The sequence below is a fragment of the Rhinolophus hipposideros genome, assembly GCF_964194185.1.
Source record: "Rhinolophus hipposideros genome assembly, chromosome: 15".
Classification (NCBI taxonomy): Eukaryota; Metazoa; Chordata; class Mammalia; order Chiroptera; family Rhinolophidae; genus Rhinolophus; species Rhinolophus hipposideros.
In genome coordinates, this window is record NC_138061.1 from 33,079,754 (window position 1) to 33,096,257 (window position 16,504).

Sequence of the window (16,504 nt, forward strand, 5' to 3'; positions counted from 1 at the left end):
CATAATAAAATGCGGCAAACTAGATGGCTTAAACAACAGAAATTTATTTTCTCACAGTTCTGGAGGCTATGAAGTCCAAGGTCAAGGTGCTGGCTAATTCAGTTCCTGGTAAGATCTCTCTTACTGGTTTGAGAGAGCCAACTTCTCGCTGTGTCCTCACATGGCAGGGTGGGAGGGAAGGAGAGAGAGTGAGTGCTCCAGTATCTCTTCTTAAAAGGGCATTAATCCCGCCATGAGCGCCCCATCTTCATGACCTCATCTAAGCTGGTCATCCAAAGTCCCATCTCCAAATACCATCTTATGGGGGTTAGGGTTTCAACATATATGAATTGTGGAGGGACAATAACATTCAGTCCTTTACAGCAATTAAAACATGCTATATTGTTCCAGTCATGGGTAAGATGATATACTCGTAAGCATACCTCACTCTGTCTTTCTCACTGAATGTAACTATTAATCCTAGATAGAACACATGGAACAGCTATTTGAGGACTCTGGAAAGTAAATAGTAGCAGGTGGACTGGGGAGGAAGACCAGAATTCAAACCACCACTGATTCAGCAATGAATTTCCTGTTTTGCTTTTTCACCCCACCAGAATCCCCTGCTCTAGACCTAAGGCAGCCTGAAACTCAGAATGGGCACCAAGACACAGAAAGAGAAAACTCTAAGAGACGCCTTTCAGTTTTTACTCAACGAGCAAGGAAGCATCTCTTAATACTCAGAGAGTGTCAGAGAAATCTGATAGGTTTTGTTCTTTCACCTGTTCCCTAGTGCCCCGGGCCCTAAGAAATGCTGGCAGTCAAGCAGTGGCAATGACAGCAATGGCAGTGGGGGCCCATAGGAATCAAAATTTCTGACGGAGGGAAACCTTCCTCTATGAAGAAGCTGTGGCCCAACGAGGGTGCGCAGAATGCCAGTTGCATTATTTCTCTCTATACTTCTACTGATTGGCCGTGGACATGTCACAGTCCCAGAAAGTACGCAGTAGAGCAAGATAACTGAAGCACTAGCTTTTTGGCTGTAGGTTTAAAACAGGAAGACCGGGGAATCAGAAAGTATCAGAGATCATGGAGAGGGAGGAACTCAGGAAAGTAACACATAAAGTTGATTATAAACTCATTGAAGGAGAACAATTCAAATGACTGAAGATTTTTCATCAGAAGCCATAGAGGATAGGTAGAATGAAGTGGAACAACTTAAAGGGCTAAAAAACAAAATAAACAAAACAAAACTAAACAAAACACCAAAAACTCCTGTCAACCCAGAGTTCTAAATCCAGCAAAAATATCTTTCATGAATAAAGCTTAAATAAACACATTCTCAGAGAAGAAAAAGAGAATTCATTGCCAGCAAACCTACTCCAAGGAATTACTAAAGGAAATTCGTTACATAAGGGGGAAACTTATACCATAAGGAACATTGGAACACCAGGAATAAAGGAAGAACAACAGATAAATATCTAGGTAAATATAATAGACTATTCTTCTCTTGAGCTCCTTAAAATACATTTAACATTTGAAAGCAAAAATGACAACATTGTCTGATGGGCTTTTCAATGCACAACTGCAACACACAAGACAACTACAACATAAAGACATGTGAGGGTAAAGGGATCTAAATGATGGGAAGATTTTTATATTCCATTTGAAGTGGTAAAATATTTTGATTCCAAGTAGATTGTGGCAAATTAAATATTCATACGTTAATCCCAAGAACAAACACTGAAACATTTTTTTACATAGACATATAGTCAAAAACACAATAGATAAAATGAAATTCTAATAAAATGTTCAAATGTACCAAATGAAGTGAGGAAGGGGGAAATAGAGAAAAAAAAAAATTAAAAAGGAAACAAATGAAAAAGTAAAATGGTATACCTATATGCAAATACTTTAATAAGTACATTAACGGAAATGATCTGAACATACCAATTAAATCACACATACTGGCAGAATGGATACAAAGAACATGACCCAGATATGTACTATCTAAAAAAAACCTCAATTCCAACATATTGATATTGGATATGTTAAAAATTTTTAAGAGAATAATATATGCCAGGTGAACACTAATTAAAATAAAGCAGGAGTAGCTATATTAATACCAGACAAAATAGACTTCAGAGCAAAGAAAATTATCAGATAAAGAAAGACATGACAAAATGCAGAAATCAAAAACCGATGGAACTGAAAGAAGAAACAGACAAATCCATAATTCTATTTGGAAACATCAACACTCCTCTCTCAGTAATGGATAGAACTAGTAAAGAGAAAATCAGCAAGGATATAGAAGAACTAAACAATACTATCAACCCAATTGGGCCCAATAGATATATTTAAATTACCTCATCCAACAATAGCAGAATACATATTATCTTAAATGTGCATGGAACATTCACCAAGACAGACAAAATCCTGGATCATAGGACCAGTGAAAGAAAATGTGAAAGAATTGAAATCATACAAAGTATGCTCTTCAATCATAATGGAATTAAATTAGAATTAAATAACAAAATAAATAAATAAAATCTCCAAACATTTGTAGCCAACACATTTCTAAATAATCCGTGAGTCAGAGAAGAAGTCAAAAGGGAAATATAAAATTATTCTGAACTAAATGAAAATGAAAACACAACATATCAAAATTTATGGGATTCAGCTAAAGTAGTGCTTAGAGGGAAACTCATAGCATTAAAAGCTTATATTAAAAAAGAAGAAAGGTCTCAAATCACTGATCTTTAAAAAACTTTTTAAAAAGAGCACAAAAACCCAAATCACACAGAAGGAAGAAATTTTTAAAAGCTTAGGGCAGAAATGAATGAAAACAGAAAATTAATACAGAACAATCAATGAAATGAAAAACCAGTTCTTTTTGAGATCAATTAAATTCATAAACCTCAATAAAATTCATCTATGTTAACAAAGAAAAGATACAAATTATCAATATAAGGAATGAAAGAAAGGATATCACTACAGACCCTGTAGATATTAAAAGGATAAGGGAATACTATAAACAATTCTACATGCATAAATATGACAACCTAGGTGAAATGAATTCATTTCTTAAGAAAAAACTACCAAACTTATCAAGGAAAAAGTAGATTACCTGAAGAATCCTATAACTATAAAGAATTTGAATTCATAGCTAAAATCCTCTTAAAAATTTTGTCCAGGCCTAAATGGTTATATTGTATAATTCTATTAAACATTTAAAGATGAAATGATACCAAGTCTACACAAACTTTTCCAGAAAATAGAAGAGAAGGGAACACGTCCCAACTTCATTTTTATAAAACCCTGATACCAAAGCCAGACTAAGAGAGTATAAGCAAACTATAGATTAATATTTCTCATAAGCATTGATATAAAAATCAAACAAAACCTTAGCAAATTAAACCCAGAAGTATTTAAAGAACATTACAACCAAGTGGGGCTTATCCTGAAAAGGCAAGGCAACTTCAACATTTGAAAAATCAATGTAATCTCTATGTTAATAGACTAAAGAATAAAAACTACAAAATCATATACATTGATGCAGAAATAGCATTGAAAAATTCAACATCCGTTCAAGATTTAAAAAAAATTCTCAGCTAACTAAGATAGAAGGGAACTTCCTCAACCTCATAAAGATCATGTACAAAAAAACCCAATATCTATGATCATACTTAGTAGTTAAAGACTGAATGCTTTCCCCCAAAGGTCAGGAACAAGGCAAGGGTGCCTTCTCTCACCATTGCTATTTGACATTATACTAGAATTCCTAGCTAGTATAATAAGGCAAGAATAAAAGATAAAAGACATACAGATTGGAAAGGAAGAAATAAAAATGTCTCTATTTGCAGGTGACATAATTGAAACCAAAAGAGGTGATCAAAAAAAATCTCCTCCTAGAACTAAGTAAAGTCACAGGACATAAGGTAAAAACACAAAAATAATTTTATATCTGTATACCAGCAATGAACAACTGAAATTAATATTTTAAAAACAATTTCATTTCCAATAGCTCCAAAAATGTTGAAACAGTTAGAAATAAATTTAACAAAACATGAATAAGATCTATATTACATTGATTTTTCAAATGTTGAAGCTGCCTTGCCTTTTTGGGATAAGCCCCACTTGGCTGAAAACTACAAAACACTAATAAAAAAAAATCAAAGAAGACATAAGTAAATGGAAAAACATATTGTGTTCAGGACAGGAATTCAATTCTCCAAACTGATACATAGATGTAACTCAATTCCATTAGATAACCCAGCAGAGTTATTGTAGATACAGGAAAGCTGATTCTAAAATTAATATAGAAACTCAAAGGAACTGGAAAAACCAAAATAACTTTGAAAAAGAAGAATAAAATGGGAGGAATGACCCTACCAGATTTTTAAGTTGTACTATAAATATAAAGCTAGATGAAGCAAGACAGCATGATTTTGATGAGGGCATAGTCATTTAGATCAGTGGAACAGAACAGGGCAGCCCAGAAACAGATCCCAACAAATATGGCCAATTGATTTTTAAGAAAGACACAAAGAATAGTCTTTTCAACAAATGGTGTTGGACCCATTGGGCATTCATACACTTAAAAATGAACTTCAACCTAAATCTCACACCTTCTACAAAAATTAATTCAAAATATCATAGATCTAAATGTGAAATACAAAACTTTCAAAAGAAACCTTTAGAGAAAATCTTCATGACCTGGGTTAGGATAAAGAGTTCTTACACGTGACACTAAAAACATGATCCAAACAAACAACAAAACAACAACAAAAATTGATAAATTGAACTTGATCATAATTTAAAACTTTACAAAAGAAACTAGCAAGAGGATAAAAAGTTATAGACTGTAAGAAAATATTTGCAAATCACATATTGACAAATGCCTCATATCTAAAATGTACAAAGGATTTTGAAAACTCAACAGTAAGAAAACAACCCAGTTTTAAAATGAGCAAGACTTGAACAGACGTTTCACCAAAGTAGATAAATGAATGGCAAGTAAGCTCATGAAAAGATGTTGGTATCATTAATCATGAGGGAAATGCCAATTAAAATCACAATGAAATACCTATGAGAATACATAAAATAAAAAATACTGATAATATCAAGGTGAGAATGCAGAACAAATGGAATGCTTATACATTCTCGGGAAAATGCAAATGGTATAGCCATCATGGAAAACAGTTTGGCAGTTTCTCATGAATTTAAAAATACTCTTATCACAGGACCTAGCAATCTCACTCTTGGGCATTTAATTCTAAGGAAATAAAAACTTCTGCCCACATGAAAACTTACACACGTTTATAGCAGCTCTATTCATAATTATAAAAAACTGGAAACAACCTAACTGGCCTTCAATGAGTGAATGGACATCTCTACGATGGAATACTACTCAGCAATAAAATGAACGAACTGTTGACATATGCAACATCTTGGATGAATCTCAAAAGCATGCTAAGTAAAAGGAGCCAGTCTCAAAAGTGTACATATTGTGCGATTTAATTTATATGACATTCTAATGAAAACAAAACCATCGTGATCCATAGTCGCCAGGTGTTGGGGAGGTAACTACAAAGACGTAACACACGGGAGTTCTTTAGTATCATGAAACTTACATATCTTGACTGTGGTGGCAGTTTATGAATCTATTGCATTAAAAGTCATTGAACTGTACACACACGCACATATGCACACACAGTCAATTTTACCATGTTAATTTAAAAATAGAACTAAAATATGATGTATTGATGCTTTGATATTTGAAAACAATTTTTATCAGAATAAGTACTTATTAGAAGATCAAAATTCAGAGGCATTCATCAATTTCTTCTCAATTATATAGTTGAAATAGAAAATGAAACATTATTAGAAGCCTAGTCTTGCTTAGAATGGAGCTAGATACTGCTTCCAGTTAACATTTTGTAGTCTCATAAATCAAATGAATAGCAACTCAAAAGACATTCTCTAATAGTGTTTTTATAATGTTTGGAGGTTGTGAATCCAACAGTGCTAATTCATCATGCTTTTCTTGCTTTTAAGGAGCCCTAATGGCCCATGTAACAGAATTTTTTAAATTTTTGACAAATATGGGAATATGGCATAATAAGTATAAATACAGGCTCTGGAACTAGACAGCCCGGTTCAAAACCTAGCTCTGCCACTTACTAGCTATTTGACTTTGGACAAGTTACTTAGCCTCTCTGTGCCTCAGATTCCTATCTGAGAATAATAATAGTACTTACTACATAAGGTTATTATGCCTGAGAATTAAATGAGTTAACACATGTAAAATGCTTAGAACAGTGCTGGGCACATATTAAACATTATATAAGTATTTGTTAAATAAAATGCACTAAGTTTGTGTCCATTTGTCAGTTACATTACCTTATAGGCATGACACGACATAACTGATTAAATAGTCAAATTCAATTTGCATGATTCAAATGGAATTTTACTAGTTTACTAAATATTATGATAAAGATGTAATTGTATGGTTCTGCACTTGAGTATCTCCCTCAAAACTCTGAACGCTACAGCATGTGAGACTCAGGCTTTGGCTACAGCTCTACTGAAGATGATGAAAAGGTTTTAATTAATCTAGCAAATCCAATAGGTATCAAAAGAGTGGATGCCAGGAAAAGGAAGCCAGTTTGATCCTAAAGTGCGTTGATACTTGAGCATTCACACTAGTCACACAATTCTTAAAGCTCATATTCCATTCTAGATTACATACTTAATTGAGTTACACTGACTTAATCTGTGCAGCCCCACTGGCAAGGATGAGAACAGCAGATGAAAGTTCTAAGGGAAAAGGTTTGGCTAGGGAAAAGGTTTGGCTCGGTAAAAGAAAGAACTAACTGAAGAGCTCTCCAAACAAGAGATGGGCTACTTAAGCAGTTAGTGTATTCCCTGTCACCAGGGATGTTCAAATAAGCTTCATGACCAGTTGGTGAGACAATTATGGTAACAACAATCATTTTACTAAATGCTTATTATGTTTGTCCCAGGTCCTTTACATGCATTACCAATCCTCTCACCAACTCTTTAATGCAGTAGTCACCATTACCATTTTATAGGTGAGGAAACTAAGGCTCAGAAAGGTTAAATAAATTGCCCAACACACACAGCTACTAAGAGGTAAAGCTATGATTTGATCTAGGTCCTTTAATCCCACAGCACACATTCTTGCTACAATTCCACAATGCCTTTGGATGAAGATTCAATGACATTTAATATTCCTTTCAATCCTGAGAGTGTGACTCCATGAAATTCTATCTTCCTCCACATACCTAAATGGTCCCTAATCATATCTGTCACACTGGAGCAGGTATCTTTATTAAGGGAAAAGATGCATGTGTCTCTTTTTTCTTAATGGTGGTTTGTTACTTCTGTGAGAGAGATGAGTCCCAAATTTACATACCACTTAGTATGTCAATAGGCAATGAAAATAACAATAAATTGGACTATGAGGAATAGGTATGGAGTTTCTTACTCCTGAATTTACTTCCCAAAGAATGAGATTTAAAAAACAAAGAGAAAATTGTTTTTTCTCTTATAAAAGTAGCAAATAAAACACATTAAGTAGTAGAGATAAACCTATGTCCTTACCTCTTTACTCTTCTTTGGCTAATTGATTCATGAGAATCTATGTAAGTATTTTCAGAATTTGTTATAGCAATCTCTCACCAACTGATGATGATTACATTCCTAAAAAGTACTATATTAGATAAAACTTTCAAGGCAAGTTCAAGGAATAAAACAATAAAATTGCCAATAAAACAGAAAAGCATCATCTCCCTCAGGTGTTCACGAGCTCATATACTGAAAGCTATTACTGCTGTGGAAGATGGGGTTTATTTTATATTAACCACACGTCTTTTTGTAAAGTTCTTAAGGCAGCCCTTTCTGTATCGATATTTAATGCTTTCTTGTATTTGCTTTCTCACTGGTATCTTTTTGGCAAGCCTTGGGAACATTCTTAGTAGCCATCTGGTCTTTCCAGAAAAGAAGGGCATGGTTTTTCAGGCCTGGTCTCCTACTGTTACTCTCCACAACATAATAATAAACTCTGGAAAGCCAGTTATATAGTGTTAAGAAGGACTCAATGATGGATGGATTAGAATGTGGATGGTGGAACACTGTCCAGCCAGGGGTTTGAGAATAGCAACCGTGTTTCCCTGAAAATAAGACCTTGCCGGACCATCAGCTCTAATGCATCTTTCAGAACAAAAATTAATGTAAGAGCCGGTCTTTATATTCTATTATGTTAGATAAGACCCGGTCTTATAGTAAAATAAGACTGGGTCTTACATTATTTTTTGCTCCAAAATATGCATGTCTGGCTGATTGTCTGGCTAGGTCTTATTTTTGGCTAAACAGGGTAGACAGAATTCTAATGACTCTTTTAGTAGGTGAAGAATCATTAGCATCTGTTGAGGATTTTGCAAAACACCATAGAGATAGAGAACACTGTTAGGGTGTCAACCTCTCTGTCTCCTTTCCTTTCCTATCCCCTTTTGTGATTCCTCATTTAGATGAGAACTCAGAGACATAAAGAAATGGGTGTGGGGCATACCTCTGGCACTGGGCCTTATTCAGGCATTCAAAGCTCAGAATGGTTCTGGTATTTAAAGGTAATAAGCAGCAGACTAGAAAGTGGAAAGGTTTGTGAAACTCTATCATGTATACTATTGTGAAGTTGAATGGGACTTTGAGCACTGCGAACTTAGTATACTTGATTTGTTTCCTGCTCTTCAGTAACTCAAGTTACAGGTTTTGCTGTTTTTCTTTCTTTCTGACCCCTTTGTTTTGTTTTTCTGGTTCCAGAAACACTGACAACAGAAAGGTAGGGAGAGTGATTTCAACGTTGGCTTCTAGTCCACTACTGCTGGGCCTCTTTCTCTTTTAGGTGAAAGAAGAAGGTCTAGTAGATATTTAATTCTTTTCCTTTTTTTAGAAAATTTTTATAAGAGTTTATTTGACCCAAACTGACAACATGCATGGAAGCAAGATCTCAAATGCCCTTGATATTTAATTCTTAAATATTTAAAATCAGCAAGTTTTGCTCTGGCCTTTGCCTTTGAAGGCCAGGCGCTCAGTCTCCGAAGAGGACATATCATTTGTTTTGTTCAGTAAAACTCCCTCAATTTTAGGAGCATTTCCATGAGTTGCACATAGTAAATACTTTAAAAAATGTGTTGTGCTCACATGAATTAAATTTCATATGAGGAATTGCAGCTCAGATGTTACGATAGTTCTCAAGGGTAATAAGAAGGTTATAGTTTGCAAAGTATCGATCTGTAAAATCTCAAATCTGGTTCAGCATCTCACTTTCATCCATTGAACTAATATCTTTCTTTTGTGCAAAACCCACACAGCAGCCTAAGTAAGGAAGTTTTCCCTAAACAAATAATAAATGAGAATGAAATATAAGATAAACCTCTAGATTTAAAAAAATCAATAGCTCTATAAGGACTTGCATTTTTACAAGATGTTTTAGTCTTCAGAACTCCATGAGAAAAAGAGCTGTAAGGTCAAAAACATAGCTGTTATTAGACAGACGGGAACAACAGTCAATATTAATGATGGTTTGCAGTGAACTAAGAAATATACAGATCATTATCATAAATTGATCAGTATTTTAAATTTAATTGTCTGGGGCTCATAAGGATGGAATCTTACAGGTTTTATATAACTATCATACAGTTAGACTCAGCCAGAGGGATGTAATAAGATTGAGAATGAGAGAACCAAGAGGTCAAAGAGACAGGCATAGCCTCTTCACAAGTCAGAGAAGAGAAACATTCCCAGACAAGATGCCATGGTTGAAAACTTGAGAGGAGAAGTCCTCAGGCAAACACTAAGGAGATGTGAAGGAATCTTTGTCCTTACAGACTTCTGGAAATGAGAGAATATTACTTCATGGGATAAAGAAAATATCATCAGTTATTACAATGCATGTTTATTGAGCACTTGTTAAGAGCCAGGCATAGAGCTCAGTACTTTATGTGCACTGTTTCATTTCATTCTCAATGAAACTCTATGGCATGTGGATCGTTATTGTCCCCATATTAAAGATGAGGGAAATGAGGCTTAGAGAGTTTAATAACTTGTCCAAAGTCATAGAGCTAATAAATAACAGATATGACTTACATTCAAACCCAGGTCTGTTGGGCAGCAATGTCCATGTTATTAAACCCTGTGGATACCAAGACTCACCGTGATGGGACTGGTCTCTGGTGGACACATCAGGAACAAACCTGTCATGACAGGGCAACAGAATTGTGGTCAGTAAAACGGTTTGATTCCACATGTTCTATCTTTGGACCCTTGTCTTTCCTTCCTCAATATCACATTAAATCCATAGGAACGGGACCTGAAAAGACCATTAAATATGTCAGATTTGGGGGCAAAAATCAATTTACTACACTTGTTAAGCCCCTCCTCTGTCATAGGCATCCTGTTTTCTCAAGAAGTTCACATCTGATAGGAGAATACAGAAACTTAAACCTCAATTATAATTCTGTGAGATGAGTACTATGCTAGTGCTAAGTACAGTGCATTATGGGGGCTAACAGAATGGACATAATTTTAGTGTGCTTGTGCTTAGAGAGTAAAGGATCTCAAATTTTTCTTGTCCATGTTAGTTTTACTTATGCTCCAAGGTTACAAGTCATTCTGGCTAACAGAGAAACAGGGGAAAAAGGTTTTATTCAATCTTCATTTTTAAAATATTAAACCCCAGCCCACATTATTTTCCAAATACTTTCAAGGGCATTTTTCTAGAATCAGGTAAACGAGAGCAAGGAAGTGACCTACTTACAGCAAAAAATGCTCCAGGTTCTAAAGGATAGGAAGCCAAGTGCATCCTGGATACCACAGCATCTGGTCTTGCTTTATGCTTCATCTATCAATCTGCTGCTACAGGAACTGAGAATTAATATTCCAACTACAGTACTGTTTCTTCTGTTTTGGTTGATGAATTCATATCTTCGTTATTCTTACCCTATCCCTCTTGCTTCCTCACCCAATTTTAAAAAGCCACATGGAAGGGCATTTATGAAGGTCCCAAACAAATCCTAGAGAGATTACTCTTTCATTTATGCCTTAAAACTTTTGTTAAGACAATAGTTTAGTGGTTACCAGAGGGTAAGGGGCGTGGGGGGAGGGAGATGAGGGTAAGGGGGATCAAATATACGGTGATGGAAGGAGAACTGACTCTGGGTGGTGAACACACAATGGGATTTATAGATGATGTAATACAGAATTTGACATCTGAAATTATGTAATTTCATTAACAATTGTCACCCCAATAAATTAAAAAAAAAAAAAAAAACAACTTTTGTTAATGAGTCTTATAGAAAGGGTTAGATAGCTTCCGGAGCTATTCCCTGTTTTGATCAATCCTGACTTTCCACATAGTGTCACTTGAACAGTACATTTTTGATACTGTATTAAAGCTAAATAACAAAATATTGCAGATTTAAAATACCTAAGTTCTATAAAATGCCTATTAGTAGCATAAAGAGTAAAAAAAATGTACAATTGGCAGTAATGCTTGAGAAAAACACTTACGTAGCAATATGAGATTGAGGATTATTAGTGTTACCCTGATAACATGAGAAAATTATATACATACTCATTTTTACATACATTTACTTTAAATTATGTATAAAGTTTAAAAACAAAAGCATGAAAAGTAGATTTACAACATGTTCTTAGAACTACACTGTTGCATCTTTTAGCTCTGTGTGCTTTTTACAGAATGAAGGTATCAATTCATCTTTCTGCTCCTTCCAATGTGCTGAAATTGTAATTTTCCATTAGTTTTGCCATGATATCATCTTATTCTTTCTATTGGAGATTCAAGCACTTTCTCAGTGCTTTCATGGCTTCAGCTACAGCTTCATATTCCTGCTTTACTTTTCTTTCTCCACCCATTCTATTTAACTTGTCAAAATAATAATTAAGATTATTCTTTTATGATGAAATATTTTAAAAAGAACCAAAGTTACCAAGTGATTATTATACTGGCATAATTACTGCTGTATAATTTTATCTATATGTTGAAGTTCTACTCTAATTACTGTCATGTGAATCATTTCTAATGAGCCATGAATAGGGTCAGGTTTACTGTGTTAACTTATCCAAAAATTTCAGAATTGTTTTTTTTCCAAAGACATTTTATTCCAAATCTAGTCATGAGGCTTACTTGCTTTGATTTCTAGCTGTATCCCAGCTGGCTTGATGGTTCAGCTGACGAAATAGGCTTTTGGGGCTGGGACAGTAGAGATTTTTGTAAAAATATATCTAAAACTATCACTGACTAGGGTAGAATTTTTGCAAGTGTGGTACAAAAGTACCGAGATCCAAATCATCCCAGATGCTTACTCACAATGCAAACCGCTAAGCCAAAACCTAGAGCACTTAACGAGGAACCTCTAAGGCTGGGACCTGGGAATCTCCATTTTGTCAAATTGTCCAAGTCTATAGATCCACAGTGAAATTTGAGAATCCCTAATCTAAGGAATAACTTGCCTTGCAGGGTCCAGTGCATTGATTGACTTTGGCTGCAGAGTAAACTAACCACACCCCCATTCAACTAATAAAAACAAAGAAGAATTCAGTTCCATGTGTGGAGAACTGCCATACGCTGTTTTAAGAGGCATTGGTTTTAAAAAGAAAACTTTCTGCAATAAATATAATTATTTTTAATATCTTGATTCTAACAATCACAAAGAGAAGGCCCAGAAAGTCTACCAAAATAAAATTCTGTTGTTATAATTTCCTGATTAATATTACACATAATGAATTATTTCTTGAGCCCCTACTGTGGACCAAATATGGTGTCTTGTGCTGCCAGGGATTATATAAAGATATCCTGGGATGAAAAGCATATGTTCACTCTGCTCTATTCTAAAATAACCTAGCTGATTTAGTGATTGCTGAAAATGAACATGGATGGTATGTGGGAAGGTGGTGATAGTCTTAGGGCCCAGACATAGGAGGCTTCCTAAGGATTTGTGAAATGAAAATTAGGTCCAAAAGGTATAGGCATAGGTCCTTGGTTTATAGCCAAACCACTGGAAAAAGAATGAGCAGCAGCATTTATTTGGGGGCATGTAGACTCTTTATGGTCAGTCTTGATTATCCAACAATTTCCTTTTCTGTGCAATCATACCCCATTGTTAGGCAGATGATTTGACACTACCTACAACCATATTGGGAGTTCCACCTCATTTTAGAACTCATTTAGGATGTCCCTAGGAAGGTAACCTACTCTTCGTGGTTTGTTTGAGACTTTTGCTATTTCAGCATTGAAAGTTCTATGTCCCAGAAACCCCCTAATGTCAGACAAACTGGGTAAGGTGGTCACCCTGGTCCTTAGAGTAAGGCAGGTGAGGTCTGTAGTCGACCCAATTTCACTCAATGAATGAAATCCATTGCTATCTAGAATTTCTCAGCTCATTTTCCTTACCAGTGGGTATGATTACCCTAGCAGGCCACAAAATCTGAAGTTCTTTCCTTCAGTAACTTCTACTTTTTAGCTGTCAAGGCACGTTCCCATGAGCATCCCAAGCAATGGCTCAGATTGAGGATGATCCCAGAGACCCAGTAGAGAGCATCTTTCAAGACTTCTATAACTGCTATACACATGGCTCATGTTTTCTTGTAAATATTATCCGGGTCTCATAATCATCTTGTTCTTTTCAAAGTTCTATCTCCCTCTCTAAATAATCAGTCTAGTCCTCTCAAACCTAGTTTCACATCATTTTATTTTTTTTTAAATTATATGACGAATGTAGACACACACATATAGACCAAAAGGCAAGGATGTAAAACATGAGCCACTTACGGTATTAAATTCCATTTTGATTCTTGTCAGTGACTCCCGTTTTTTAAACAGTCATGCTTCCTTGTCGTTCCATCTTTACCTTTTAAAGTCTTACGTGTTTTGTCGTTTTGCCTCTTTCACCTAGATTTTAAATTGTATCTGATCTTAAATTACTACCTCTAAGAAAATATGTGAAGTGTAGCGTTTGGATTAGACAGAGCTAGGTTCCAATGAAATTTTGCCATTTACTAGGTACATGAACGTAGGAACGTTAATCTAAGCTTTAAAACGTGCTCATCTCTAAAAACAGAAAAGAATGGCTATTTATGCAGGATTTTATTTTTTTTTTAGGTCTTTATATTGTGGATGTGAAGCACGTAGAAGCATAGAGCCTGACACCCAACCGGCATTCAATAAACTGTAGCTCTGAGCCCCACTACGTCATCACAAGCTTGTAACAACGGCGGCATTCCCTACACTCAGCAGTCCGGCTGTGGAATTGTCGCCATCCAAGACGACGCCTAAAGCAGCGGCACAAAATGCGTTCCCGAGGAGGGTAGGGAGAGGAGCTGTCTCCTTGCTTCGGTCGGTCTCACCGTCTCTGTCTGAAGGAAGTGATGCTTCGTACACCTGGGTCCAGCGTCTAAAGCTGTCTCGCCCCCCGCAGTGTGTTCCGGAGGCGCCGGCTTTCAGGGTTGCTCCCTTGGGACTCTTAGGTCACGTCTCTCATTCTGGAAAGGGGAAGGGGTCGAGAAAAAGGGAAGTCACTGAAATGCAAACCCGAGTACCAGAGGCCCTATTTCGCCCCGACTACCGGGCCTGCCTGGGTGGGCTGCACGGTCGTTTCGCTGTAAGATTTTCAGGAGCCACCCCAGGTGTTTGTCCGCGCAGACACGGGGGAGGAGGCTGAGCTCACCCTAGAAACTGCGAGGCAGATGGTGAGGGGTGAGGGGGGGCCATGCGCGTCTGCGCTTTGGCTAAAGGACAGCACGGCCGCGGGCGGGTTCGCACGGCGGCTAAGGGGGTGAGGGGCGGGAGGAGGGAAGAACGGTGCGGCGGGGATCCCCGATTTATCAGTGTCGCGCCCAGAACCCGCGAGCCGGGCAGGGACTTTGTGTGACACGCGCCTTCCTCCACTCCCCGTCTGAGACGCGGCCGCTCAAGTCCGAGCCACGGCGAAGGCTCCGCAGAAAGCCGCAGCCCAGCAAACAGCAGGTTAAGCGTCCGGCGCGCGACGTCGCTCGGGCCCAACCCCCGGGTCAGCTCTAAAACCCGGAAACGCGCTTCCTCCTCGCGGACAGGCGCGCGTTGCGCATGCTCGGTGCCAGGGGGCGAGCCGCCCGCGACGCCCGCCGGAAGCGTTCTGTCCCCGGCGGCGTATCCTTCCTGTGTGAGGCCGGCTCAGGGTACCTGCTGCCGCGGTTTCTGCACGGGGGTGAGTCGCTGGTTCCCGCGGGGCCTCGTGGGACGGGCGCGGGATCCCACTGAGCTCCTGTAGGGCCGGGCTCGGAACCGGGAAGCCGAGCAGAAAAGGTCACCTCCCCTCCTCCCACGCGCTACTCAGTCCCGCCCCCCCAGCGTCCCCCGGGCCTTGGTATCTCGCGGATTAACCTCCAAGGGCGTCACGGGCCTCGCTTGGCTACCGGCCCGGCCTAGGCCCTTAGATCTCTGTGAGCGCTGTCCCCAAGACGTCGGCCGTTTCCTACAGGGAATCTCTGCCGGCGGTCGGGTCACCGCTTGGGCTTCGGTGGTCCCGGACGGTCTCAGAACCGGGAGCCTAGGCAAAGGCAACCGGAATGACCCGGGTCTGATGGTCGCCCAGGCACTGCTCCCACCTAGTGCAAAAGCGGAGCTGCTTCTGGAGGCCTGCACACGCGTTCCCAGAGGATGGTGATGTTAATTATAACCTGTCCTTTCTGTGAAGGTTGGCAGTCTTTCATTGTCATAGGCTGTGTTCATAGGACCTCGATGTCTGCGAAACTGGGACTTTGGGGTTGAGGAAAACTTTGTGAAAGCCCTGCAGTCTATCCGGAGAGAAATATCATAGTGTGAACGCTGTGCTCTCCGTCCTTAACCTGCCAGTGAGTTGCTCTTTGACGAGGTAGTAGTGTTTCCAAGTTGTCCAGTCTGGAATGGAGAACGCTTTAAAATGAAACTGACATCTTATCACAATACCTTAAAAAGTAACTCTGAATTACAGTTCTGCGATACTTCTTAGCTGTATGCAACACCATCTATGTCTATGGACCTAACTGTACTCATTGTGTTGATCCTAATGTTTATACAAGATTGAAATACATTCCCTGCTGTCGTACGCACATGCAGCTTTTGTTGTATGTTGTGCTGTAATGACACTGGTGCTGTAACGGCCTTACATTGCAGCTGTATCAATGTCATATGAATCATAGATGAGTGTACAATAAAGTAGATACAGTTACAACCTACAAGTAGAAGTTTCAGTTTCATTTCAGAATTTTGAGGTCATTTTAAAAGAAAGACTACTATCTTAGAAGTGGCCATAGGTCTAGAGTATTGTATTACTGTTAATAATTTAAGCATAGGAAAATACATAGTCAGCAGAGGTTTTGTGTCTTGATATTTTTTCATAGGATTAGAATTGTTCTCTTGACTGGGATGTACTGATAACAACCCTAGTTGTTCATGTAGTTCAGT

At 37.9% G+C, this 16,504-nt stretch overlaps 2 protein-coding genes across 5 annotated transcripts in view; one reads left to right on the top strand and one right to left on the bottom strand.

Annotated features, from left to right (window-relative positions):
- Positions 1 to 8,951: 8,951 nt before the first annotated feature.
- On the bottom strand, positions 8,952 to 16,065 carry LOC308508543 (uncharacterized protein; the record flags this gene model as incomplete). Its single annotated transcript, XM_081075420.1, has 6 exons — positions 8,952 to 10,256; positions 10,820 to 10,914; positions 14,428 to 14,562; positions 14,748 to 15,231; positions 15,475 to 15,608; positions 16,007 to 16,065. 4 exons carry the CDS (start codon positions 16,063 to 16,065, stop codon positions 14,544 to 14,546), a joined length of 696 nt encoding a protein of 231 aa, XP_080931546.1. The 3' UTR covers positions 8,952 to 10,256; positions 10,820 to 10,914; positions 14,428 to 14,543.
- ATAD1 (ATPase family AAA domain containing 1) overlaps positions 14,281 to 16,504 on the top strand; it is a 32,538-nt gene continuing 30,314 nt past the window's right edge. Inside the window, exon 1 of one of the 4 annotated variants that reach the window (XM_081075150.1) lies at positions 14,281 to 14,416. The gene's annotated coding sequence lies outside the window, so the exon portion shown is untranslated. Of the gene's footprint in view, positions 14,417 to 15,124; positions 15,913 to 16,504 lie in introns of those variants that run through there. The other 3 variants (XM_081075147.1, XM_081075148.1, XM_081075149.1) reach the window with 3 other exon arrangements.